Here is a 26,588-nt window from a genome sequence, read left to right as displayed (position 1 = left end):
TAGGTTTTTGGGGAGCGGAGAGGGGTGGGCCGAATGTTTTAGAGAGACTTTTTAAATGTTATTTGTTAAGCGCTTACTGTGTGCCAGGCTCTGTACTAAGCACTGGGGTAGATACAAGCTAATCAGGTTGGACACAGTCCATGTCTCGCAGTCGTAATCCACATTCTATGGATGAGGTAAATGAGGCACAGATTTGAGGAGCAAGATGGAGGGAGGCAGGAAAACCAGTGAAGAGGCTGATACAGTGGTCAAGCTGTGATCGATTTATTGAGCCTGTACTGGATGCATGGCACTGTACTAAATGCTTCATTTGTGGGGTAGAGACAGGAGGCTCCCCCAAAATACCAAGTCACTAGGGAAACATGGGACACTAGGGTCAATCCCAAACTGGGATAGGGTGGGAGACCGAGGTGTCCTGGCTCTAAGAGCCACTACGGCCTGCACTCCCGGGCTGGAGATGGGGGACATGCTGCGACCCCTCGGTGTTGGGGTGTGTGTGAGGGGGGTTGTAGAGAAGCAGTGTGGCTCAGTGGAAAGAACCTGGGCTTGGGAGTCAGAGGTCATGGGTTCAAATCCTGGCTCTGCCACTTGTCAGCTGTGTGACCGTGGGCAAGTAACTTAACTTCTCTGTGCCTCAGTTACCTTATCTGTAAAATGGGGATTAAGACTGTGAGCCTCACGTGGGGCAACCTGATTACCCTGTATCTACCCCACCGCTTAGAACAGTGCTCTGCACATAGTAAGCGCTTAACAAATACCAACATTATTATTGTGTGCTGGTCCTGGGCTACTAGAGCCGGCGGACAGCAGAGCCGGGCCCCAGGACTGGCAGAAGATGGGGAGGTGCTGCAGGCGAGCACTCAGCCAAGCACTGGGGAGGCACTCTGAAGTGATGGCAGGCAAGAGGGGCAGCAGGTCGGAGCCCCCTCGGTGCACTGAGAAGCCACTTTGGACCAGGGGGGCAATAAAGCACCGACTGTCCCTCCACACACCGCAGAGACCACGGTTTGGAGCCGGCAAGGTGAAGGAGCAGTCAGGTGAAAAACCAGTAGCCCAGGGATACCCCAAGGCGTCCAAAAGCAGGGCTCATCTCTGCCCCAGAGCCCGAGCCTAAGGAGGGCAAGGAGAACATTAGGCTCTTAGGAGAGTACAACTGATTGCCGGGTGCTGGAGACGATTGGTGAGTCTGCATGAATTGAAGTGCTGGAGACTCTCTGAGGAAGATATTTTGGAGGAGGGTTTTGAACACAGGAAGAGACTGGCTTGTCTGTTTTGGTGAGCAAAGGAGTTTCTGGTCAGGAAAACAGCATGGGAGATGGGACAGAAGTGGGAGAGGTGAGAACGAGGTACAAATAGACAATTTGCTTGAGAATTAAGAGAGCCAGCAGGGGAATAGCAAAAGAAAAAAACAGATATGGAAGGTAGGGTGAGTTGGTGAAGAGCCTTGAAGCCTTGAAATCAAGGATGAGGAATTTTTCCTTGCTATGGAGAGACATGGGAAGCCAATGGAAGTTTTTCATAGCATTATTATTATTTCTACTACTACTAATACTATTAAAATATGTATTATTACTGTGTGCAAGCCCAGTACTAATAACTGGGATTGATACAAGTTAATCATGTCAGACATAGTCTGTGCTCCACATGAAGTGAAGCAGCCCAGTGTAGTGGCTAGAGCACGGGCCTGGGAGTCAGAAGGGCATGGGTTCTAATCGCTGCTCTGCCTCTTGCCTGCTGTGTGACCTTAGGCCAGCTGCTTCACTTCTCTTTGCCTCAGTGACCTCATCTGTAAAATGGGGATTGACACTGGGATCTTGTACAACCTGATTTGCTTGTGTCCACCCCACCAGTGAGTACAGTGCCTGGCCCACAGTAAGTGCTTCATAAATATTATAATAATAATTATTATTACAGTCTAAATAGGAGAGAGTAGGATTTAACCCGCATTTTACAGATGAGGAAATTGAGTCACAGAGAAGTTAAGCGACTTGCCCAAAATCACACAGCAGTCATATGGCAGAGCTTGTCTTGAGAAGCACAGAGATGTGTGTTTGAGTAACACTCCAAGAAGAAGATGCATGCTTCAGCATATAGTATAGATTAGTGAGGGAAGATTAAGGAGCTAGTAAGGAGGCAGCTATAATAGTCTAGATGTGATATAACCAGAACTTGGATCACAGAGGTAGGTTTTGGGCGAAGAAGAAAAACCATATCCAGGGCACAGAATGTCAGAAGAACTTGCGGGATGTGATGGTAGATGAAATATAAGCTTTGAAAAGCCTAGGATAATGCAGACTGCAGGATTTGTGGGACAGGAAGGTTTATCTATGGAGATGAGGAAATCAGGAGGAGGAAGAGGATTGGATTGAGGAAGAAGGAGAAGAATTTTGGTTCCTACTTAGATTGTGAGGACCACGTGGGATTGCGTCCGACCTGATTAACTGGGAAGCAGCATGGCCTAGTGGGAAAAGTGTGGGCCTGGGTTCAAAGGATCTAGGTTCTAATCCTGGCTCCTCTACTTATCTGCTGCGTGACCTTGGACAAACCTTCTTACCCTTATGTGCAACATGGGTATTCAATACCTGTGTTCTTTCTTAATTTGAATATTAGCCCCTTTTAGGACCCTTTTTTAAAATGGCATTTGTAAAACACTTGCTTTGTGACATGTACTGTACTAAATATTGGAATAGATACAAGCTAATTAGGTTGGACACAGTCCCTGTCCCACATAGGGCTCACAGTCTCAATCCCAATTTTAAAGATGAGGTAACTGAGGCACAGAAGTTAAATGACTTGTCCAAGGTCACAAAGCAGACAAGTAGATGAGCTGGGATTAGAAGACAGGTCCTAGTGAATCACAGGCCAGTGCTCTATCCACTAGGCCATGCAGTTTCTCTTGAGAACCTGATTAGTTTATGTCTCTCCAGTGCTTAGTAGACTACTTAGCCCGTAATAAATGCTTAGCAAATACCACCAGCATTCATTCATTCATTCAGGTGAATTTATTGAGTGCTTACTGTGTGCAGAGCACTGTATTAATAATAATGTTGGTATTTGTTAAGTGCTTACTATGTGCAGAGCACTGTTCTAAGCACAGGGGTAGACAGGGTAATCAGGTTGTCCCACGTGAGGCTCACAGTTAATCCCCATTTTACAGATAAGGGAACTGAGGCACAGAGAAGTGAAGTGACTTACCCACAGTCACACAAATGACAAGTGGCAGAGTCGGGATTCGAACCCATGACCTCTAACTTCCAAGCCCGGGCTCTTTCCACTACGCCACACTGCTAGTGCTTGGGAGAGTACAAAACAACAATAAATGGACACATTCCCTGCCCACAATGAGACTATTAGTATTATTATTAACATGTAATACTATTATTAACATATAATAATAATAATGACGGCATTTGTTAAGCAGATACTATGTGCCAAGAACTGTTCTAAGTGCTGGGGTAGATACAAGATAATCAGGTTGCCCCACATGGGGCTCACAGTCTTAATCCCCATTTTTCCAGATGAGGTAATTTGAGGCACAGAGACGTTAAGTGACTTGCCCAAAGTCACACAGCTGACAGGTGGCGGAGCCAGGATTAGAGCCCATGACCTCTGACTCCCAAGCCCGGGCACTTTTCACTGAGCCACAACAGAGCTAAGAACAGTGCTTTCCACACAGTAAGCCCTTAACAGATACCATAATTCATTTGAGAAGCTGGGTGGCTCAGTGGAAAGATTCCGGGTTTGGGAATCAGAGGTCATGAGTTCTAATCCCAGCTCCGCCACATCAGTTGTGTGACTTTGGGCAAGTCACTTAACTTCTCTGTGCCTAGTTACCTCATCTATAAAATGGGGATTATTATGACTGTGAGCCCCACGTGGGATGCCGTGATTACCTTGTATCTACCCCAGTGCTTGGCACACAGTAAGCACTTAAATACCACTATCATTATTATTATTATTATAATATATGAAGCAGCGTAGCTCAGTGGAAAGAGGCCGGGTTTGGAAGTCAGAGGTCATGGGTTCAAATCCCTGCTCTGCCACTTGTCAACTGTGTGACTGTAGGCAAGTCACTTAACTTCTCTGTGCCTCAGTTACCTCACCTGTAAAATGGGGTTGAAGACTGTGATCCTCACGTGGGACAACCTGATTATCCTGTATCTACCCCAATGCTTAGAACAGTGCTCTGCACATTGTAAGCACTCAGCAAATACCAACATTATTATTATCATTATTATTATTATGAAACCTTTGAGGTACATGTGAAAATGACCTGGAGACAAGAGGAAATGGGGGATTTTGGATAAGATGAGAGATCAGGCCTGGTGAGGCAGATTTCCCCAAATTGAAATCACATAAGTAGAGGTGAGAGAGTGATTGTAGAGGAAGAAGAGTAACAGACCCAAAACAGAGGCTTCTGGGTCCCCACAGAAGGCACCGAGGGGTGAAAGTAGATTCTGAGAATGAAATAAGAAGAATAAAAATGAAATAAGCAGTTCCTGACACAGAAGGGAACCTGCATGTTGACTGTCAGCAAATCCAGGTCAGAGTAAAGGGGCCAGTTAACGCTGAAAAAGTTAGCTAAGATACGAAGGAGGATGAGGACAAAATAAGCCCAGAGTTTTGTCTAAGAAGAGGTTTCTGCTGATTTGGGAGTGTATGGAATGTCCCATATAATTGCGTGGGGCGAGAAGAGAGTCAGTGAAGTGGAAATGGAGACAGAGGGTGTAATATGCTGATGATAATAATAATGTTGGTATTTGTTAAGCACTTACTATGTGCAGAGCACTGTTCTAAGAGCTGGGGTAGATACAGGGTAATCAGGTTGTCCTATGTGAGGCTCACAGTTAATCCCCATTTTACAGATGAGGTAACTGAGGCACTGAGAAGTTAAGTGACTTGCCCACAGTCACCCAGCTGACAAGTTAGAAGCAGCGTGGCTCAGTGGAAAGAGCACAGGCTATGGAGTCAGAGGTCATGGGTTCAAATCTTGGCTCGGCCACTTGTCAGCTGTGTGACTTTGGACAAGTCACTTAACTTCTTGGTGCCTCAGTTCCCTCATCTGTAAAATGGGGACTAAGACTGTGAGCCCCACGTGGGACAACCTGATTCCCCTGTGTCTACCCCAGTGCTTAGAACAGTGCTCGACACATAGTGAGCGTTTAACAAATACCAACATTAAGTGGCAGAGCCAAAATTTTAACCCCTTGACCTCTGACTCCCAAGCCCAGGCTCTTTCCACTGAGCCACGCTGCTTCTCTATCTGATGGAGGACTGTGGTTTGCTCAGTCCTTGAACTCCAGCTTCAGGAAGACATTTTTTTAATCTCTTTTCCATATAAAGCAGAAAGGGCATGCATCTTGGTGCTACACCTCCAGGCCACATTGGGCTTTTATTCTGAGTTTGGGCTAGAACTGAGAAAACGGCTCAAAATTCAGCTTGCAGCAGCGCCAAAAAGGATCTCAGCTGCTTCCTTCTTCCTGGGGAAATCTCGCCAACTTGAGCAGGGTGTCACTGGTGAAGGAGTGATCCAGGCTGTGGGTGGCTCCAGGCCCTTCCAGCTGTGAGTTGTAGATTTCCCTGGCTGACGGAGGTGGTAGAGAATGTGGGCGCAGACCAGGTGAGGCATGGAAGGGTCTGAATTAAGGAAAGTCCGGTGGCTTGGCCTGCACTGTTCTGTGTGGACTAGGGGAGGACGAAAGGCCCGGTGAAACGGAATCTCAGACGAGTACCCTGTGCCCAACTGAAGCCTCTGTGGCCACCCACAGTCCCTGGGGCATGATTTTCATTGGGAGGCAATTTTGAGAACATCAGGAAACCAGAAAAGAAGTTGACAACAGACAGAATAAGCAGAGGGACAGGCTCAGAGTGGTGTAAAATGGACAAGGTCCACCTGGCTCTGGGCTCCTGAGCCTTTGTGACTGTCAGGGTTGTGATGACCTTGCTTTGGGCCTGCCTGACAGCAGGGTATCCTGGAAATCTGGCCCCCTGGGGCCCTGACCCACCCCCTACCCTGCTCCTATCCATCTCTCCTTGTCAAGACTGAAAGCTCCTTGTGTGTAGAAGCGGTGTGGCTCAGTGGAAAGAACATGGGCTTGGGAGTCCGAGGATGTGGGTTCTAATTCATTCATTAGAATCGTATTTATTGAGCACTTACTGTGTGCAGAACACTGTACTAAGCGCTTGGAATGTACAGTTCGATCCCAGTTTTGCCACTTTTCTGCTGTGTGACCTTGGGCAACCTCCTTAACTTCTCTGTGCCTCAGTTCTCTCATCTGTAAAATGGGGATTGACTGTTAGCCCGACGTGGGACATCCTGGTTACCTCCTATCTACCCAGCACTTAGAACAGTGCTTGGCACATAGTGCTTAACAAGTACCACCATTATCATTATTATTATTAGGGAAGATGTCTGGCAATTCTGTTGTATGGTATTCTCCCAATCACTTAGTACAGTGTTTAGCATGCAGTAAGTGCTTTATAAATGCCACTAAAGGGAGATCTGAACTGTGTTGTGCCCAGTTGACCCCTCATCTTCATGTCTCCCTTATCCTAAAAAAGCCCTCCCTTGACCCCAAGTCTCCCACCAGTTATCGCCCCAACTCTCTCCTACCATAGAAAAGCAGCGTGGCTCAGTGGAAAGAGCCTGGGCTTGGGAGTCAGAGGTCATGGGTTCGAATCCCGCCTCTGCCACTTGTCAGCTGGGTGACTGTGGGCAAGTCACTTCACTTCTCTGGGCCTCAGTTACCCCATCTGTAAAATGGGGATGAAAACTGTGAGCCTCCCGTGGGACAACCTCATTCCCCTATATCTCCCCCAGCGCTTAGAACAGTGCTTGGCACATAGGAAGCACTTAACAAATATCAATAAATATCATTATTATTCTTCTCCAAGCTCTATGCCTGTTGTCTCAAGTTCCTCTCCTCAATTCTCTCCTTGACCCTCCCCATTCTGACTTCTGTCTCCTTCCCTCGACAGAAACCTCCCTCTCAAGGGTCACAGATGATCTTCTCCTTGCCAAATCCAGTGGCCTCACTCTATTCTAATCCTCCTCGACCACTCAGCTGCCCTCGCTGCTCTTGATTACCCCTTTCTCCCGGAAACATTGTCCAACCTCGGCTTCACTGACACTATCTTCTCCTGGTTCTCCAGTCTCTCTAGCCCCTCCTCAATCTCTTTGGTGGGCTCCTCCTCTGTCTCCCTCCTCCTAACTGTGGGTGTCCTTCAAGGTTTAATTCTGGGTCTCTGTTCTCCATTTACACCCACACCCTTGGAGAATTTTTCAGTTCTTATGGCTTCAAATACCACCTCTGTGTAGGTGATTCCTAAATCCTTCTAGACTGTGAGTTCATTGTGGGCAGGGAATGTGTCTGTTATATTGTTATACTGTACTCTTCCGAGTGCTTAATATGTTGGGCGCACAGTAACCACACAACAGATATGATTGTTTGATCTACATCTCCTGCCCTGATCTCTCTCCCTCTCTGCAATCTCACATTCCCTTCTGCCTTCAAAACATCTTTACTTGGTTGGTGTGCCGTCATCCCGAACTTACTATGTTTAAAACAGAAATCCTTATCTTTCCACCCAAACCCTGCCCTCCCTTTGACTTTCCAATCGCTGCAGATGGGACCACCATCCTTCCTTTGTCATGAGCCTGTAACTTTTACGGTTATCCTTGACTCCTGTCATTCAACCCGCATAATCAATTTGTCACTAAATCATGTCGGTTCAACCTTCACAACATTGCTAAAAGCCGCCCTTTCCTTTCCATCCAAACTTCTATCACATTTATCTGAGCACTTAGACTGCTCTGAATACTGCATCAGCCTCCTTGCTGACCTCCCTGCCTGCTGTCTCTCCCCATTCCAGTTCATGCTCCTCTCTGCTGTCCAGATTATTTTTCCTAAAAAAATGCAGTCCATGATTCCCCATTCCTCAAGAAACTCCAGTGGTTGCCCATCCACCTCCTCATCAAATAGAAATTCCTTACCAACGGCTTTAAAGCACTTACCTCACTACTCTCCTTCGACAATCCAGACCGCACACTTCACTCCTCTAAGGCCAACCTATTCTCTATACCTCTATCTCGTCTATCTGGCCGATCTCTCACCCACATCCTGCCCCTGGCATGGAACGCCTTCCTCTTCACAACCGACAATTCCCCTCACCCCCTTCAAAGCCTTATTGAAGGCACACCTCCTCCAAGAGGCCTTCCCTGACTAAGCCCCCATTTCCTTTTCTCCCACTTCGTTATGCTTGCTCCCTTTATTCTCCGCCATCCCCCAGCCCCATAGCCCTTACGTAAATATCTGTAATTTATTTATTTATATTAATGTCTGTCTCCCCTTCTAGACTGTAAGCTCGCTGTGGGCAGGGAATGTGTCTGTTATGTTGTTGGGCTGTACTCTTCCAAGTGCTTAGTACAGTGTTCTGTACACAGTAAGTGCTCAATAAATATGATTGATTGATTGTTGCTCCCTAGTCCAACTTCTACACTCACTTCCTATCTCGATTCCTCTCCCTGACCCCCAGGGAAACCAACACCAACCAAATCCACCTAGCGGGCAGGAGCATGTAGGCCTGACTGCTCTATGCCCCTTCATTCAGTGCTCCCCAGGAACCAGCCCGTGGCCGGTAGGATAAGAAGACAGCTCATCTGCAGGAAGAGTATATTTTCGAGAAGATCAGGCTTGTGAACGAAACTGATGACTGGGCCGTTGTGAGTCCAGTAAAGCCTCAGATGGACCTTGATCTTCTGGCAGAGTTTTGGGGGTCCCGGGCCTATTTGGCCCTGGGCCCGTGAAGATATCCCAAAGATGATGTCTGGGGCTGTGTGGGGCGAGGCCCACGGGCCAGCAGGGTGGAGAATCCTGGCTGCAGGGTAGAGGGACCCGGGGGGAAGAGCGGCTTGGGGTTCCGGGAAGAGGCAGAGCTCTTCTTCTTTGGCTCCCCTGAGGCAGCTGTCAGCTGAGCCCTGGCACTGATGCCCGCCTGCTGACCTCTACCAATGGAGCCAAACCACAACTTCAGCTTATCAGAAATCATGGCTCTGGGCATCGTCTGGCAGCCCCTGCTGTCCCTCGCTGGGCCTGAGGTGGAAACCTGAGGGCCACTGGACTGGGTGTATGCCATACCCCTTGCCTCCAGGGCAGAGACAGGGTCTCTACTGTGGCCTTGGCCAACATTCTTCTTCCTCCCCTGGACCACTGTGGGAGCCCCCAAGCCTCCTGCCACCCCGGGTGGGCAGAGCGATGTCTTGGAGGAGCACGTACACAGCTGACCTGGCCTCTTGCTCTCCTGCCCCAAGACCTGGGCAGTTTGGCTGGCAGGCCAGGGGTCTCTAACTTCCATGTCCTGGCAATGGTCCTTGCTGTCCAGTGAAGCCTCTTGGGAGGCCACAGTTGGGGAGAGTTTTAGCTCTTCAGATTTCTCCCTCTTCGGCTCCTCTGTCACGCTGTGATCTGGATGGTGGTTGTCCAGGGTGGGCTTGTTCCCTGTGCTCCCTGGCATCCGGGAAAGGACTGCTGATGGAACTGCATTGGACATGGCCATATTGTAAAGCAGGCAAAACCCAGTCACAAAATCCAGGTACTTCTGCTTCAAGACAGATTCCAAGTTCTTAATCGATTCTTCAGACAAGCCCGAGGTTTTAACCAGGAATTGTTGCTCTCGCGGTCTGGGCTTCAGTCTTAGCGTCAGAGATGAAGTAAATCTCTGTTCCGGCTTCTGAGGTCTGGTCTCTAGAAGGTCTGGAGGTGGGGAGGATGCCATGATGGGGCCCAGATTCCTGGGATCCGAGAGAGGTGGGGGGCCTGGCAAGGAGAGAGGGTCTAGTGTTGGTGAGGTCTTGGTGTCATCCCCACCACCGTTCACTTCTGAGGGGATTTCTCCTTGTCTAAGCTGATGGGATTTTTGGGCCATGTGCCGCTCTAGGGCCTCCTTCCCTCGGTTCAGAGTTTTCAGCCTGCGGGAGTCTTCAGGCATTAGAACTCTTATGGCATCGTTGGTCCCTTCTAAGACCTCTCCTTTAGAGTCCTTGGGAAGTGTGAGCCCCGTGTAGCTGGACATTTGGTGGACAGAGTTCTGCCTCGAGGAAGTTCTGGGCTTTGTATATTTCTCTTGGGCATCACAGCCTCCTGTCAGGTGTGAAAACTGTCTTCGGGCCTCCATGATGCGCTTGGGCAGGCCCCACCTCTGTTGGATGATCATTTTCCTGATGTTGCCCTCCAGTAACTCCTTGGTGTCATTGGGGACAAAGGCCAGATCGCCGGTGTTGATGGATATCTGATTCTGGTGCTGACCAGCTGCTCTGGCCTTTGAGGGTCGAGGAGAGATTATACAGCAGTCCGAAGAGCCCGGGATGGGCTGAACCCCAGGATCACGAGAGGGCACAGTCTCTGTCTCCTCCTCCAGACTGAGTCTGTCTAGGTTACCTTGCCCCTGGGTTGGAGGCGCCGATTCTTTTGGTTCCCTCTGCCAGGGGACTGGCTGGTCAGGAATCTTGGGGATCCTCGGACTCAGGGAATTCTCGACCCTGTTGGGCAGCCCCCATTTCTGGAAATGGTGGACGCGCTTCAGATGGTTCTCCAGGAGGCTTTGGGTCTTGGGGCTGAGGAGAGGGGGCTGGAGGGGGGATACCGTTCCCATGGGCGAGGCCTCAGATTCAGTCCACAGCTTAAAGGAGGTATGTTCCCTGTCTATGTGGGCCTCTTCTGTAGGTCTCTCTGACCCTGTGTGGCCAGAGTGTGGAAAGCCCAGCTCCTGGTACGGATGACTCTCCTCCTCCAGCTGCAGAGTTGGAAGCCCTTCTTCTACAGGGAGAATCGGTATCCTTGAACTACAGGTACATTTAGCTGATTTAGAGGTGTTAAACCGTGAGCTGTGCTTCTGGAAATGGTGGTTTTCTGACTCCAGGTATCTGTGGAAAGATGAGCCAGGCCAAGTCACCTTATCCCCATTGGCAGGGAGGGGTGGGGACACAGAGTAAGGGGTACGTTCCTCCTAAAACATGCCCTGGGCTTCCTTGCTGATGTATTGGCAGATGGCACAAGTGAGTGTGCCACAGAACATGCCCTTGGCATGCCTGGAAAAATATGGCCACTGTTCCCAGCTGAGGGAACTTCAGAAACTGGCTCTCGGTTTCAATCTCTTTTCTAATGGTATCACTATGTTCTTGACCACCAGACCTAGCCAGGGACCACAGCTGAAGAGACAGGAATTGGGATTCGACCATAGCTGATGGGACAAGACTTAGGGTTTGAACATAGCTGATGGACTGGGGCTTGAGATTTGACCACAGCTGATGGGATGAGGATGGGGACTGGGATTTGACCAGAGTTGATGGGATGAGGCCTGGGATTTGAATGACATCAAGGTAGTGAGGGGTGGGTTTGAGCAGTAAAAGGATTGAGGCTGTTGCCCAGTGGAGAGTAGTAGGAGAGTCCTCAGTGGGACCATCACATATCTAAAATCCCCTTCTCCAGAGACTTTTCAGGACAGGACAGACCCATTGGTCTGAGTGAGGGACAAGGGACAGTTTGCTCTAGTGGAAAGAGCTCAGGTCTGGAAGTGAGGACACCTGAGTTCTAATCCTGGCTCCATCACTTGCCTGCTGGGTGACCTTGGGAAAGTCATTTCTCTTATCTGAGCCTCTGTTTCCTCACCTGGGAAATGGGGATTACATACCCGTACCCCTATCTCCACAGCCTGGCAGTCCATATGAGGCAGTGACTGCTTGTATGTATGTCAGCATTTAGAACAATGCTCATCACATAGCCTGTAATTCTTTTTATCATCATCTTATCATTATATTGTTATTTTATGATAGTGTTATCTTTTCACTAACTTCCAGACTGTAAGCTCCTTTGGCTCAGGGAATGTGTCTACCAACTATGCTATATTTTATTCTCCCAAGTGCTTAGTACAGTGCTCTGCACATAGTAAGCACTCAATAAGTATGATTTATTATTATTCCATTCATTCAATTGTATTTATTGAGCACTTACTCTGTGCAGAGCACTGTAAATCATCAACGAGGCTTCCAATCAGCTCTTTCACTCTGGCCTGTAAACTCACTATGGGCAGGGAATGTGTCTGTTTTTTGTCATATCCACTCCCCAACGCTTAGTACAGTACTCTGCAGACGGGAAGTGCTCCATAAATACTACTGACTGACTATCAATACCGTGGATCCTTTTTTTATTTCTTCTCTTAATGATTCAATAAATTCATTGGTTCATTTCCTAAAGTTGGGTCCACATTCAAACCCGTGAAGGCTCTCACTTTTGGATCAATCTGAAGTCCATCCACAGTCCCAGTTTCAAGGAACTGAGGGATCCCTCAGACCAGTAATGAGGAGGGTCCTGGTCCTGATCTCTGCATAGCTTGTGGGTCAGGCTCCCCTCTCCGGTGGAGTCCTGAGCCCTGGCCTCCTGTTGGCTCACCACCTGTGCCCAGCTATCACAACACACGTGTCCGCCCACAGCGTCTACCCCCACCTCATATGCAGTCAACCTGGGCATTATCATTCACCTCTCATGTCAAAGCTTCCCTCCCTCCCAACCCATCCTGTGTTGGACTCCTCCTCCCTGAGTTCTTCGTTGCATCCTGGGGCGTCTCAGAGTTTAGGAGGGGACCCAGGGATGTGTCAAAAGGAAGAAACAATCACCTTTTCAGGAGATGCAGGTCCTCCACGTGATTCTTGGTGTGTTCTTGGCACAGCCTCCAAGCTAGAATCCAAGAGAATGGGTTACTTGGGATTCCGGGGAGGGGGAGATTCTGACTCTTACTACTTCTTGGAGCCAGACTGTGCCCAATAGAGAAGGGAAGATAGGCCCCTGAGAGCAGTTGCCACCTGCCTCCCCTCTTCTTCCTCTTCCACAGGTCATTAGAAGCCCCACTACAGCTGGACACTGTTCTAACACTCTAGGACTCCAGCTTTAACTTGGGCTGGCCTAAGCCTGGTCCTATGTCCCCTGAGAGCAGGTGAAGAAGATCCTGGGACCCCAGGGTTTGGAGGTGATGTCTTGGGCATGAACAACAAGAGAAAAGAGGACAATACCTTTATTGGGTGGGTTTTCCAGTATGTCCTTCAGGAAATGCTGAGGCAGGCCAGAAGCAGTGTGGTGAGCGGGGATGTGGGCTGGAATCGGATCTCTCTGTTAGGCAGGAAGTCAAAAAACTTTATTCTCTCTCTCTCCCATCTTCCCCCTCCCAACACTGGCTGACGCTGCTGTGCCTCCTTTCTTCTGGAAGGGGATTTTCTCTTCCTTAGAAGGGGGTTCCTGTCCCTGCTCCAGAAGGGTTGGGGTAGACCAGCAGGGAGACTGAGAGTGGGAGCAGACTTGGACTGGAGGAGGAAGACAGACAAAACCCCTGAGAGCCTGTCTCCAGCATAGACAAGGCCCAGAATCCATGAGGCCTCAGACACCCAAAAAAGATCTCCATGAGCTGCAGAGGCCCTAGCCAAGGCTCACTGCAGGAGATGTAGAAATGATTCTCACTTGGGGACCTGGACACCTGTTGCACAGTGAACTGAGGACAGGAAGGTGAACAGGGATTGAAAAGAGATCCGGACAAAGCGACCAGGGGTAGCTTACGGTTCTCTGAGATCTGACAGCCCCAGTGCGGGTGGGTTATGCCGAGATCCCTACCAGGTTGTGGATCTCATCCTGCTTCTTCCATAATCCAATGTGGCCCCTATGAAGCTGCCAGAAGAGCAGCACAAGGAAGAGGAGCGTGAAGCCCCCGTCAGAGCAGGGCCATTCTAAAGTCCACAGGATGGCGACGATAGGGATCAGGAGGGCTTCCAGTATGTCCCACATCATCCGGGCCTGAGATGTCTTTTCTCGCCCTGGCAGTCCCAGCGTCTGGACCTTGATGGGGGCACTTGCATCACTGAGCCAGGAACCAATCCCTCAGAGCCGTGTCACAAAGAAAGTTGAGTCACAGGGGGAGGGGGCTCTCATCAATTGGTGATGGGGGAGGGAGGGAGAGAGGGGCCAGTGGGAAGATCTTAGGGGTGAAGGGTGAAACCTGTGAGTGGTCACTGGTGCCATGGTGGTGGCCAGTTCTGGAGGGATAAGGGAAGGGGAGGTGGTTCCAGTGGAAGAGAGTGATGCTTGAGCGGTGGTGGCTTCTGGAGGGAAGGGGGCTCACTTTTGGGGGGAATGGATAGATGGGTGGACTGGCGGAAGATCAGGTAGTTCCCATCAGGGAGGGAGACTCCTGGAGTCACCGGGATAGGGAAGTGTTATGGGGCCCGGTTCCAGTGGATGGGGGATGTCTCCTTCAGATGGCAACTCTTATCCTGATAATGGGGAAAAGGCATAGAAACATGGACCTTGGGAAAGAACATAGGCTTGGGAGTCAGGGGACCTGTTCTGTGACCTGGGCAAGTCCCTTAACTTCTCTGAGCCTCATTTTCCACATCTGTGAAATAGGCTCTGAATGTCTGTTCTCCATCCCCTTTACTCTATGGTCCCATGTAGGACAGGGATGGCATCTTTACCTAATGATCTTCTTTCTACTCCAAAGCTTAGTGCAGTGATTGGTTCAGAGCAAGAGCCTAAATAGACCCACAGCTATTCTCATCATCGTGATTAATTAGAGAAGAAGTGGAGGAGGTTAACTAGATAATGAAACTGGTAGATAATAGGGGTGCTGGGGAGTCAGGATGTCCAAGAGGAAACATTTGGCATGGGGACTCCCCGCACCCACCCTTCAGCCCAATTTCTTCCTTGCCTTCATTCATTCATTCAGTTGTATTTATTGAATGCTTATCGTGTGAAGAGCACCGCATTAAGCACTTGGGAATTTACAATAAACAGACATATTCCCTGCTCACAATGAGTTTAAAGTCTAGAGGGGAAGACAGACATTAATATTAACATAAATTACAGATATGTACATAATTTCTGTGGGGCTGAGGGAGGAATGAATAAAAGGGGTAAGTCAGGGTGACCCAGAAGGGGAGTGGGAGAAGAGGAAAGGGGGGATGAAGTTAGAGAGGGTCTCTTGGAGGAGGTGTGCCTTCAATAAAGCTTTGAAGATGGGGAGAGTAATTGTCTATTGGATATGAGGAGGGAAGGCATTCTGGGCCAAAGGGAGGATGTGGGTGAGGGCTCAGCAGTGAGATAGATGAGACCGAGGGACATTGAGAAGATTAGCATTAAAGTAGTGAAGTGTGTAGGATGGCTTGTGGTAGGAGAGTAGCGAGGTGAGGTAGGACTGGGCAAGGTGATTGCTTTAAAGCCAACCATTGGATGGAGAGGAAAGGGTAGATTTTAGCAAAGTTGTGAAGGTGGAACTATCAAGATTTAGTGATGGACTGAATATGTGGGTTGAATGAGAGAGAGGAGTTAAGAATAATGCCAAGGTTATGGGATTGTGAAATAGAGAATGGTGGTGAATTTTACAGTGATGGGAAAGTCAGGGGAAAGGCAGGATTTGGGAGGGAAGAACTTGTTTCGGACATGATAAACTTGAGAGGACGAGAGAACATCCAAGTAGAGCTGTCTTGAAGGCAGGAGGAAATGTGAAGCTGCAGAGACGGAGAGAGATCCAGGCTGGAGATGGAGATTTGAGTGTAATCCGCATAGAGATGGTAGTTGAAGCCATGGGAGTGAATCAGTTTTCCAAGGGAGAATATGTAAATGGGGAATAGAAGGGGACCCAGAACTGAACCTTGAGGGACCCCCACAGTTAGGGGATGGGAGACAGAGGAGGAGCCCATGAAAGAGATAGAGAATGAATGGTCAGAGATGTAAAATGAGAACCAGGAAAGGAGAGTGTCAGTGAAGCCAAGGGTGGATAATGTTTCCAGGAGAAGGGGGTGGTTGACAGTGTCGAAGCCACTAGCAGGGCCATGAAGGAAGTCGAGAATCTGGGTTGGGGGCTCAGGATTGCTAGGTTCTTTTCGAGGCCGTGGCATTGATCTGCTGTGTGACCTTGAGGCGTGCTTGTGGTAGAGCTGGAATTAGATCCTAGGTCTCCTCACACCCGGTCCTTATTTCCATCCCCATTTTACTGATGAAGCTGGGGCACCTAAGAACACACTCTAACTCATTTGAGGGGTGGGGCGGGTCTGCATTTGGGGATATATAAAAGACATTATTCAGTACTTATAATAATAATATTAATGTTGGTATTTGTTAAGCGCTTACTATGTGCAGAGCACTGTTCTAAGCGCTGGGGTAGATACAGGGTAATCACGATGTCCCACGTGAGGCTCACAGTTAATCCCCATTTTACAGATGAGGTAACTGAGGCACAGAGGAGTGAAGTGACTTGCCCACAGTCACACATCTGACTAATGGCAGAGCCAGGACTCGAACCCATGATACTTGACTCCGAAGCCCAGGCTCTTTCCACTGAGCCATACTTGCTTTTAGGTGGTAGAAAGTCATATTGGTTTCAGTTCTCGACCCTCAACGGGGCTCAGAGACTAAGGGCATGGGAGTATATGTTTTGAAGCCCATTTTATTGATGAGGGAACTGAATTGTAGAGAAGTTAAGTGGCATGTCCAAGATCCCTCAGGGAACAAGTAGCAGAGCCAGGATTTGACCCCGGGTCTCCTGACACCCAATCCCTTGCTTATCTACTTGGCCACAATGCTCTTGTTGGTGTTTCGGGCCCACAGAACTCCATTCTATCTAATTTATGCGAGTTTCTTGGATGCCAAGGGAGAAGAGAAGAGCTCCAAATTCCCTTCCCCTTCCAGGAGGTCCCTTTCCTGGATCTTCCCTTAACACCGCCACAGGACGACGATGCCTCTTCCAAGGAGCCCAAACTCAGCTCCCCTAAAAAGCTCCTGATAGTTTGTTCTTGGAGGCAGACAATGGGCTGCAAAAAATCAATGGTTTACATTGTCTTTGAGATAATTGAAATGTTTTGGGTCCACCCACCTGCCACTGCCCCATTAAAGGAGGCTAGTTCAGTATCCAGAGCACCTGGTACCTCAACCTCACCCTGCTTTGCACTTTTCAACATTTCTTTATACATCATTGCTTCCCCCTTCTCATTATTGCCTTTAGTGAATCAGCTACATTGCAAGTTCTTTGAGGACAGGAATCACTTCTCCAAACTGTTTCATATGTGGTTCTGCAAAAATAAGTTCTCTGTAAATACCAATGAGATTTATTGAATGCCTGCTTGTCTGTTGTATCTTCTATCCAGGTTCCCCATCCCCTGAGCCGGGAATTGGGAGGCCAGAGCTATGGGAATGTTCCATCGGGCTCAGAAGGAGGGGTGCCAAGGATGGGGGGAAGACGTTGACAGAAAATACTCCTTTAGGGACCCAAAATATCAAATAGCATAGAATTTCGAAAGCCTTCACTTCCCAAAGGCAATCTGACTGGTTCACATCGATTACCTGGAGAGATAATTCCAAGGGTGATAATTCCACTCAGGGGAGACGGGTATCCAAAGGAGTAAGATGGTTGGCCCCAGGGACCCCAGCTGGTCTGATCAGATCCTGTGACACCTTAATGATAATAATAATGATGGTATTTGTTAAGCAATTACTAAGCAGCTTGGGCCTGGAAGTCAGAAGATTGTGAGTTCTAATCCCAGCTCAGCCACTTGTCTGCTGTGTGACCTTTGACAAGTCACTTCACTTCTATGTGCCTCAATCACCTCATCTGTAAAATGGGAATCAAGAGTGGGAGCCCCTCAGAGGGCAGGGACTATGTCCAACCCAATTTGCTTGTTCCAATTTGTTTTCCCAGCACATAATAAGAGTTTAACAAATACCATTATTATTATTATTATTCTTGTTATCAAGCACTGTTCTAAAGTGCTGGGGTACGTACAGTATAATAAGGTTGGACAAGGTCCCTGTCCCATATGGGCTCACAGTATTATTCCCCATTTTGTGGGTGAGGTAACCGAGGCACAGAGAAGTGAAGTAATTTGCCCAAGATCACACAGCAGACAAGTGGTGGAGCTGGGATTGGAACCCATGACCTTCTGACTCCAGGCCTGTGCTCTATCCACCATGCCATTGTCAGGAGACAGTGGCAGTGTGTTGGGGGGTGGAGAGTGCAAGGGAGGGGCAGGGGACGAGGAGGTGAGAGGAAAGGGAGAGCTGTTTTTGGTTGCCCCTTCATCACCTTCAGATTGCTCCAGTCTGGGAGGAACATCCCCATCAGAATGGCACCAATTCGGCAAAATCTCCCTCATCCCAACATGCTTTCCACTCTGCCCCAGTTCCCTCATCCCCAGAAAACACCAACTCTTCCCATTCTCCAGCACTGCCCAGAAGCAACATGGTGTAGTGGATAGAGCATGGGCCTGGAGGTCAGAAGGTTGTGGGTTCTAATCCTGACTCCGCCACTTGTCTGCTGTGTGACCTTGGGCAAGTCACTTCACTTCTCTGGGCCTCATCTGTAAAATGGGGATTGAGACTGTGAGCCCCATGTGGGACAGGGACTGTGTCCAATCCAATTTGCTTGTATCTCCTCAGTGTTTAGTACAGTGCCTGGCACAGAGTAAGCGCTTCACAAATATCATTGTTATTATTATTGTTCAGTATTCAGGGACATAATTAATCAATCTACCAACCAAGAGGATTTATGGAGCATCTACTGAATGGACATGATGGCCTGAGGACAAGGGAAAGCCCGACAGAAGCTAAACTTACATTCCCTGCCTCCAAGGCTCCTGCAATTTAATGGGTTACATAGTTACATTCATTCATTCAATAGTATTTACTGAGTTCTTACTAAGTGCAGAGCACTGTACTAAGCTCTTGGAATATACAATTCGGCAACAGATAGAGACAATCCCTGCCCAATGATGGGCTTACATGAAAACTGATCCACAAATAGTGGTAGCAGGAGGAAAGACAAGGATAAAAAGCAGTAAGATCAATACGCTGGGCTGATTAGGGTGACAGCACATCTGGGGAATCCAGGGTGTGGCCCACTTTGGGCAGCAGCTTTGGAAACATCAAGAGACCAAAAAGAAATCTGTAATCAGGTACTAAATGGGGTAAATGGGCCACCATCAGTTCAGGGGTAAGTACAGTGTAGCAGGAGGGAGGATAGTGGGACACCTGGGCCTCTCCAACTGTCTGGGATGTGGTGATGGAGCTCTGCGGGACCCTGACCACTGTGTTCCCTGGGAAAAACCCTGGCCCTGGCTCCATTTGGACTACAATAGCCCCGCCTGGACCCTGACCCCGACCCCTTCTATTTGGCTCTTGGAAGATTCCTATGTGCCTCGAGTCTGAGATTCTTCAACCTGAGCTGTCCTTTGGTGGCCAATATGGAAGAAACGGCCCTGGGCAGGCCCCTGTGAGGGCTGGAAAAGTAATCTGAGATGGGTCACGCTTGACTGTCTCCACATCCACCCTCCCCTGACTTCCACAACTCCTCGCCTTGAGGTCGAAGTCGTTGCTGAATCGTACTTTCCAAGTGCTTAGTACAGTGGTCTGCACACAGTAAACACTCAGTAAATATGACCGAATGAATGAATCCCTGTTCCTCTCCCCAACCCTCAGAGAACACCATCCAAATTCCCACAGTGGGCAGGAGCACACAGATCTGGCCACACCTGGGGCCCGAGTTCCAAAGCTTCCCTGGGCTCCAGCCCAGGGCTGGTGGGACAGATGGAAGACACAGCTCTCCTGAAGGAAGAGTACTTTATTTGGAAGGAGACTAGGGTGGTCAATGAAATTGGTGACGGGGCTGTAATGAGAACTGGCTGATCCCCTGCAGCACAATAAAGCCTCTGATGGATCTCGATGTCTGTGCAAATTTAGGGGGCTCTGTGTCGGGACCTGGGAAGATGTTCAGAGTACGATAACTGGGACTGTGTGGGACGAGGCCTGCGGGTCACCGGGCCAGACAAGCCGTGCCGCAGGTGAGTGACACCCTTGGGGAAGGGCAGTTTGGTGTACTCTGGTGTTGCAGAGCTAAGCTTGCCTGGTTCTCTAAAGGTAAATATCACTCGAGCCCTAGGGCTGATGCTCTCCTGCCAGCGATTGCCAAGGGAGCCGAACCACATCTTCAGCTTTTCAGAGAACGTGGCTTTCGGTGGAGGCTGACTGCCTTTGCTGGCCCTAGCTGGGCCTGGGATGGAAGCCCCAGGGCCACAGGAGCTGAGGGGTGCTTGGATGGCAGCTGCCGGGGCAGAGACAGGAGCCCTGCTGTGGCCATGTCTGGTGACCTTCTTCCTTTTCTGGATCACTGTGGAAGCTCCCGAGTAGCTTGCAGCGCTGGGGTGACAGACTGATGACTTTGACTGCTGGGAAACCTGTCGAGCCTGGCTCTCCTGCTCCAGGGCCCGGGCAGGTTGGCTCTGACGTCTGTCCCGGTCGAGGGCTACTTTGGAGTGGCGACGTAACTTACTGCCCAGGGGAGTTTCTTGGCAGTTGGCAATGGGAGAGAGTTTGGGCTTTTCAGATCTCCCCCGCTTCAGTTCGTTTGTCACGCTGCGTTGGGAACAGTCTTTGCCCAGTGCGGGCTTGACCTCTGTGCTCACTGGCACCCAGGGAAGGGCTGCTGGGGATACTGCGATGGACATGGCTATATCGTAAAGCTGGCAAAACCCAGAGAGGAAATCCACGTACTTCCTCTGCAAGACAGATTCCAGGCTCTTAATTGAGCTCTCGGGCAGGCCCCGTGGTTTGACCTGGAGTCGCCGGTCCTCTCGCGATCTGGGCTTCAATCTCAGCGTCAGAGTTGAGGTGAATCTCTGGCCTGGCTGCTGAGATGGGGAAGTTGCTGTGGAGGATCCTCTGGGAACCGGGAGAGCCGAAGGGCCTTGCGAGGCGGGAGGGGCCCGTGGTGATGAGATGATGGTGTCACCCTGCCCACTGGGCACCATTGAGGGGATTTCTCCGAGTCTAAGCTGATGGCCTTTTGGGGTCTCCTTGTCGCTCTTCAGAGTCTCAATCCTGAGGAAATCTTCAGTCATGGCTGAACCTTTTCTCCAGGGAGAGGCGGGCTCTCCTGCCTGGGACGCTAACAGACTCCGGGCCTCCAGGACCCAATTGGGCGTCCCCGATTGCTGGAAGTGGAGCATGGACTTCAAGTGTTCCTCCAGGAGGCTGCGGGTCTTGGGGCAGAGGAGAGAGGGCCGACAACAGGGCTCTGTTCCCACAAGTGAGGCCTCGGGCTCTTGTAGTGACTTAAATGTTTTTTCTGTGTCCCTGTGGGCTTCCTCTTTAGGGACCTCTGACATTCTGAGGGCAGAGGGCGGGAAGCTCGGCTCACCATGCTGTTGATGCGTCTTCTCCAGCTGAGGAGTTTGAGGTTCTTCGTCCCTGGTGGGAGTCAGGGCCCCTGCACTACCAGCATGTTGGGCCGACTTGCAGTCATTAGGATGTGAGGCGATCTCCTGGGAATGGTGAGTTCCCGACTCCAGGTCTTGGGGGTGGAAAAGCAACCCGGAAGGAATCACCTTCTCCCTATCGGCAGTGGGTGGTTGAGGCACGGAAGACGGGGCACCGCCCTCCAAGAACACTTCTTGGGCTTCCTCACTGAGGTGTTGAAAGATGGCACGATCCGGTTTGACGGACACCATGTCCACGTCGTGCCTGTAAAAGAACGACTGCTCTTTCCAGCTGAGGGGAGGGAGACTCCTGTTGTTCTCAGATCCGGATTTTACACTCTGAGACTTCAGCAGCTGGCTCTCAGTTTCATTCTCTTTTCCAGATGGATCAGCACCCCCTTGGCCACCCAGCTGAGCCAGGGACCACAGCTGATAGGACAGGGAATGGGATTTGACCACAGCCGACTGGACGGGGAATGGGATTTGAATGACACCAGGTCAGTAGGAGCCAAGAGCACTAGGAACTATATTTGGGTCCGAACAGTAAAGGACTTGAGGCTGTTGTCCAGTGGAGAGCAGCAGAAAAGAGAATGAGGTGGGGCCCTCAGCAGTACCACCACATACATAACATTTCCTTCCCCAGAAACCTTTCGGGATGAGACAGATCTGTCGGTCTAAGCAGAGCACAGGCCACAGGCTTGATGGAAAGAGCATAATCCTGGGAGTCACGACACCAGGGTTCTAATCCCAGCACCGCATTTCGACTGCTGCCTATACTTGGGCAAGCCACTTCACTCCTCTGAGCCTCTGTTTCCTCATCTGTGAAAAGGAGATTCAATTCCTGTTCTCCTTCCTTCTGGGAACCCATGAGGGAAAGCTGTCTCTTGTCCCTGCCCTAGAGCTTAGCACAACGCTTGCCACAGAAGCCAATAATAATAATAATAATAATAATTATTATTATTGTTGTTATTTCCTGTTGAACCAGCATTATTGCTTCTCATCAGCTGGTCCCTCTTACTTATCCCCATTGTCAGTCCTGTTACATTTAGATTTCTTCTTCAAAAAATTTGTTTCCTCTTTTAAAATCAGGTGAACTTTCAATCATGGTCACCGTTGAAACTGAGGGAACTCCAAGAGAAGTAAAGAGAGGAGGCCCAGTCCTCACCTCTGACTATCTTGGGGACAAACTCCCAAACCTGAGGGAGTCCTGACCTTGAGCAGCTATTGACTCACCAGCTCTGCCCAGCTGGCTTAGCACCTGTGACCACCCACATTGTCTGCCCCCCTTTCCACTACAACCAGGCATCCCCCAACAATTCTGTAGCAACCCTCCGTTGGGGGACTGACATTAAGGTGAGTGTGGGGGCAGGACAAGTGGCTGATACACAACTGTATCATCATGGATATATGCATCTCTATATCAGAGAAGCAGCGTGGCTTAGTGGAAAGAGCATGGGCTTGGGAGTCATGAAGCGAAAACTCCTCACTCTTGGCTTCAGAGCTCTCCATCACCTGGCCCGCTCCTACCTCACCTCCCTTCTCTCCTTCTACAGTCCACCCCGCACAGTCTGCTCCTCTGCCACCGCTAACCTCCTCACGGTGCCTCTTTCTCACCTGTCCTGCTTTCTCCCACGTCCTACCGCTGACCTGGAATGCCCTCCCTCCTCACATCTGCCAAACTCTCTTCCCCTCTTCAAAGCCCTACTGAGGGCTCACCTCCTCCAGGATGCCTTCCCAGACTGAGCCCTCCCTTTCCCTCTGTCCCCCTTCCCTCCCAATTCCCCCTTCTCCTTCCCTATGCTCTTCCCTCTTCCCCTCCCCACAGCACTTGTATATATTATTACTCTATTTTATTAATGATGTGTGGATAGCTATGATTCTATTTATCTATTCTGATGGTAATGATGTCTATTTGTTTTGCTGTCTGTCTCCCCCATTTAGACTGTGAGCCCATTGTTGGACAGGGATTGTCTCTATCTGTTGCCAATTGTACATTCCAAGCCCTTAGTACAGTGCCCTGCACCCAATAAGAGCTCAATGAATATGATTGAATAAATGAATGGGAGTCAGAGGTCATTGGGTTCTAATCCCTGCTCCTCCACTTGTCAACTGTGTGACTTTGGCCAAGTCAATTAACTTCTCTGTACCTCAGTTACCTCATCTGTAAAATGGGGATTAAGATTGTGAGCCCCTCGTGGGACAACCTGATGATCGTGTATCTACCCTAGTGCTTAGGATAGTGCTTGGCACATAGTAAGCACTTACCAAATACCATCATCATTATAATAATAATTATTATTATCTATATTGTGAGCAGGGAATATATCTGCTGTATTGTTCACTCCCATTCGTTCATTCATTCAATCATAGTTATTGAGCATTGACTGTGTGCAAAACTTGGATGAGTACAACAAAACAAAAAAATATATATTTCTTGACCACAATGAGCTTACAAGTCTAGAGATCCCATTTGCTTTCATACATGCTGTACGCACAAAAATTCTCAGTAAATACAATTAACTCTATACCACTGATATAAGGTTTAAGGTAGCCAAACCATACGAATAGGTGAATATTGTAAAGAAGAGGATGACAGGGTGGGGCAGTTAGTTATTGGCTGTAGCACAGCAGTGAATAAAAACACAAGAAGGATGTGATTCGTACAATTATGGGCCCACAACTGAGGACAATGGGGCCACAGTAAGAAGAGGTCATCCCATCATCCTCAGCAATATTGAAAATCTGCAGTCACACCTCATGAGCACCCCAAGCCACCCCGTGTGATCTCAGAGGTGAGGAAGCCTACTTTCAGGGCAGAAGTGGAAAGGCAAAGGATGTTGGAGGTGGTGAAAGAGAGGTCAGGGGACAATAATCTTTGCTCTGCAGCGATGTGGGGCGAACCTGTAAACTATGTTGCTTTGGCCCTCTTGAAGCATCATCTCTTTCTTGGATTGGTAGTTAATTCCAGGGTGACAGGTGGAACATTTATCTTCTGGGATTGGCTCACTTAGGGGAACTCTAGAACGTTGCTAATGTGAGGCCGTTGTCAGCAACCCATGCAAATGATGCCTTCACCCCCAAGACTAGACCCCTCTTCCCTGGGGAGTCTCACAGCCAAGCGGGTGTGAAAAAGAGAAAGAATAGATCACCTTTTCAGGTGGACCAGGACCTCCTCTGGATCCTTGGTGTGTTCTTGGCCCAGCCTCCAAACTAGAAACCAAAAGAATGAGTTACTTGGAGCTCCTGGGAAGGGGTGGGTTCTGCCCCTTTATGCTATTTGGAGGAGGGCTGTCCCCAAGCATTCTGCTTCTCTACCTTAAAACCCCTGCAAGCCAACCCTGAACAAGGATGGTATAATAGCCCTCTGCTTCTGCCTCCCACCTCCTTGATTTTCCCAAGATCTTTAGAGCCGCCCCCCACCTCCTGCCCTTTACAGCCTAGCTCTGTTCTACAACTCTAGGACTGAAAGGGCTGGAGTCTTCAGCCTAGATTGACTTTCTCTGGACCTGATCCTTTTACCCCCTAGAGCAGGGGAGGAGACTCCGGTACGCCAGGGTCCCATGGGTGGGAGAATTCAGCAACCTGTCCAGAAGGAGGGAAACGGAGGATAGTACCTTTATCTGATGCATCCTCTGGTTGATACTTCAGATGTTGCTGACACAGGAGGGAAGTGTCATGATTAGCGGGGGTTTGGGCTGGGCTCTGGTCTGTCTGCCAGGACAAAAGGCAAACAAACTTCATTCTCTCTCATTCCCTTCACCCCCTCCCAACCTTGGCAAACACTGCCTGGGATTTCTTTCCCCTAGAAGATCCCCCTTCTCAAGGTCACACCTGGAGAGTTTCCGGTAATCTACTGGTCTAGGCTACGGGAGGGAGGGTCAAGCAGAGGCCTACCCATTCCATTCCTTGCGTGGCCAGTGGAAGGCAACCTGCTACAAGTCAAAACTCACCCACGCTGGACAGCAGCTGCACAGGAGAGACTCTAGGGCGGAGACTCGTGTTTACTGCATGGAAGGCGGCAGTGGTAAACCGCTTCCGGATTTTGACCAAAACTCTATGGATCCACTACCAGAACGATTGCAGATGGAGAGCGGGGTGTTCCGGGAGAGATGTGTCCTTGGTGTCGCTAGGGGTCAGAAATGACTCGATAGCATGAGACAAGACAAAAAGGAGTTTTTCCCTTGACTGGGAGGGGCCTTGGCTCCTGGCTCTGTTTCAGGAGACTTGGGTTGGGTCAAGTGGGGAGATGGAAAATGGAATCAGACTTGGACTGGGGGAGGATGACTTTGACAAACAAAAGCCCAGGGAACCCATCTCCAGCATGGGCAACTCCCAACTTTAGCCCAAAGACCTCAGACCAAAACAAGAACCTTGTGGGCTGCAGAAGTTCTGGATGGGGCTTGTTGCAGAGATCAAGACAGTGATCCTCACTTGATGCTGGTTCTCTTCCCCTCTGGTGAAGGGGAGAGAAACGGGTTTGGGAGGAAAGCGAGTATGGGGAGCTGACGAACCTCTGAGGCCCTAAAAACCCAGGGGGTGGGTCATGCTTGGGTCCCTACCGGGTTGTCTTTCTTCTTCCACAAGACAATGTGGCCCCTCTGGACCTGCCAGCCCAGCAGCATGAGGAAGAGAAGCGAGAAGCCCTCATCAGAAAGGGGCCACTGTAGGGCCCAGAGGATGGCAACGATTGGGAACAGAAGGGCTTCCAAGACGTCCCACATCGTCTAGGATTGGGACACCTTTCCTTGCCCTGGCGGACCCTGGGTCTGTATCTGAGAGGCGCCAACTGCATCACCAGGCTGGAAACCTGAGCCGTGTCACAAAGGCAGATGAGTCATAGGGGGAGGGACTCTCATTGGTGAGTTGTGGGGGAGGGTGAGTTCTGGGGGGGTGCTGACTCCCAGGGGATTGGATGGATGGATGGAGAGCAGGTCACGTAGTTCCCATCGGGATGGGAGACCCCCGGAGTGATTGGGATGGGGAAGGAGTTCGTGTGTGTGTGTGCTGATTTTAGTGGGTGAGGGTCATCTCCCTGTTAGAGGTGATATGTGTTATCTTGGTAATGGGGAAAAGGTAAAGAAGCAGGGATCTTTGGAAGGACCTTGGACTTGGAAGTCAGGGGACTTGAGTTCTAATCTCAGCTCTATCATTCGTTTGCTTTTGTTCTTGGGAAAGCATTTGACTTCTCCTTGCCTAATTTCCCACATCTGTGAAATGGAGACTAGAAACCTATTCCATTCTCCACCCTCCGTATTTTTTGGTCCCAAGTAAAACAGGGACTTTGTCTGACCTCTTTATCTTATTTCTA

The 26,588-nt window shown here is 49.6% G+C and overlaps 2 protein-coding genes across 2 annotated transcripts; both read right to left on the bottom strand.

The window, feature by feature from the left end:
- Nucleotides 1-8,655: 8,655 nt before the first annotated feature.
- Nucleotides 8,656-13,904, bottom strand: FAM205A (family with sequence similarity 205 member A). The gene is made up of 4 exons (XM_007659038.3): nt 13,656-13,904; nt 13,064-13,160; nt 12,671-12,731; nt 8,656-10,921 (listed from the first exon to the last, which is right to left on the bottom strand). The coding sequence occupies exons 1-4, from the start codon at nt 13,827-13,829 to the stop codon at nt 8,785-8,787; spliced, it is 2,469 nt and encodes an 822-aa protein (XP_007657228.2). The 5' UTR covers nt 13,830-13,904; the 3' UTR covers nt 8,656-8,784.
- A 5,725-nt stretch (nt 13,905-19,629) lies between these two features.
- Nucleotides 19,630-26,065, bottom strand: LOC114814195. The gene is made up of 4 exons (XM_029071675.2): nt 25,840-26,065; nt 24,895-24,991; nt 24,430-24,490; nt 19,630-21,545 (listed from the first exon to the last, which is right to left on the bottom strand). The coding sequence occupies exons 1-4, from the start codon at nt 25,999-26,001 to the stop codon at nt 19,763-19,765; spliced, it is 2,103 nt and encodes a 700-aa protein (XP_028927508.1). The 5' UTR covers nt 26,002-26,065; the 3' UTR covers nt 19,630-19,762.
- Nucleotides 26,066-26,588: the final 523 nt, after the last annotated feature.

The sequence above is a fragment of the Ornithorhynchus anatinus genome, chromosome 9 (genome assembly GCF_004115215.2).
Source record: "Ornithorhynchus anatinus isolate Pmale09 chromosome 9, mOrnAna1.pri.v4, whole genome shotgun sequence".
Classification (NCBI taxonomy): Eukaryota; Metazoa; Chordata; class Mammalia; order Monotremata; family Ornithorhynchidae; genus Ornithorhynchus; species Ornithorhynchus anatinus.
Note: the sequence above shows the minus strand (reverse complement) of the source record. Positions and strands in the feature narration are given on the sequence as shown.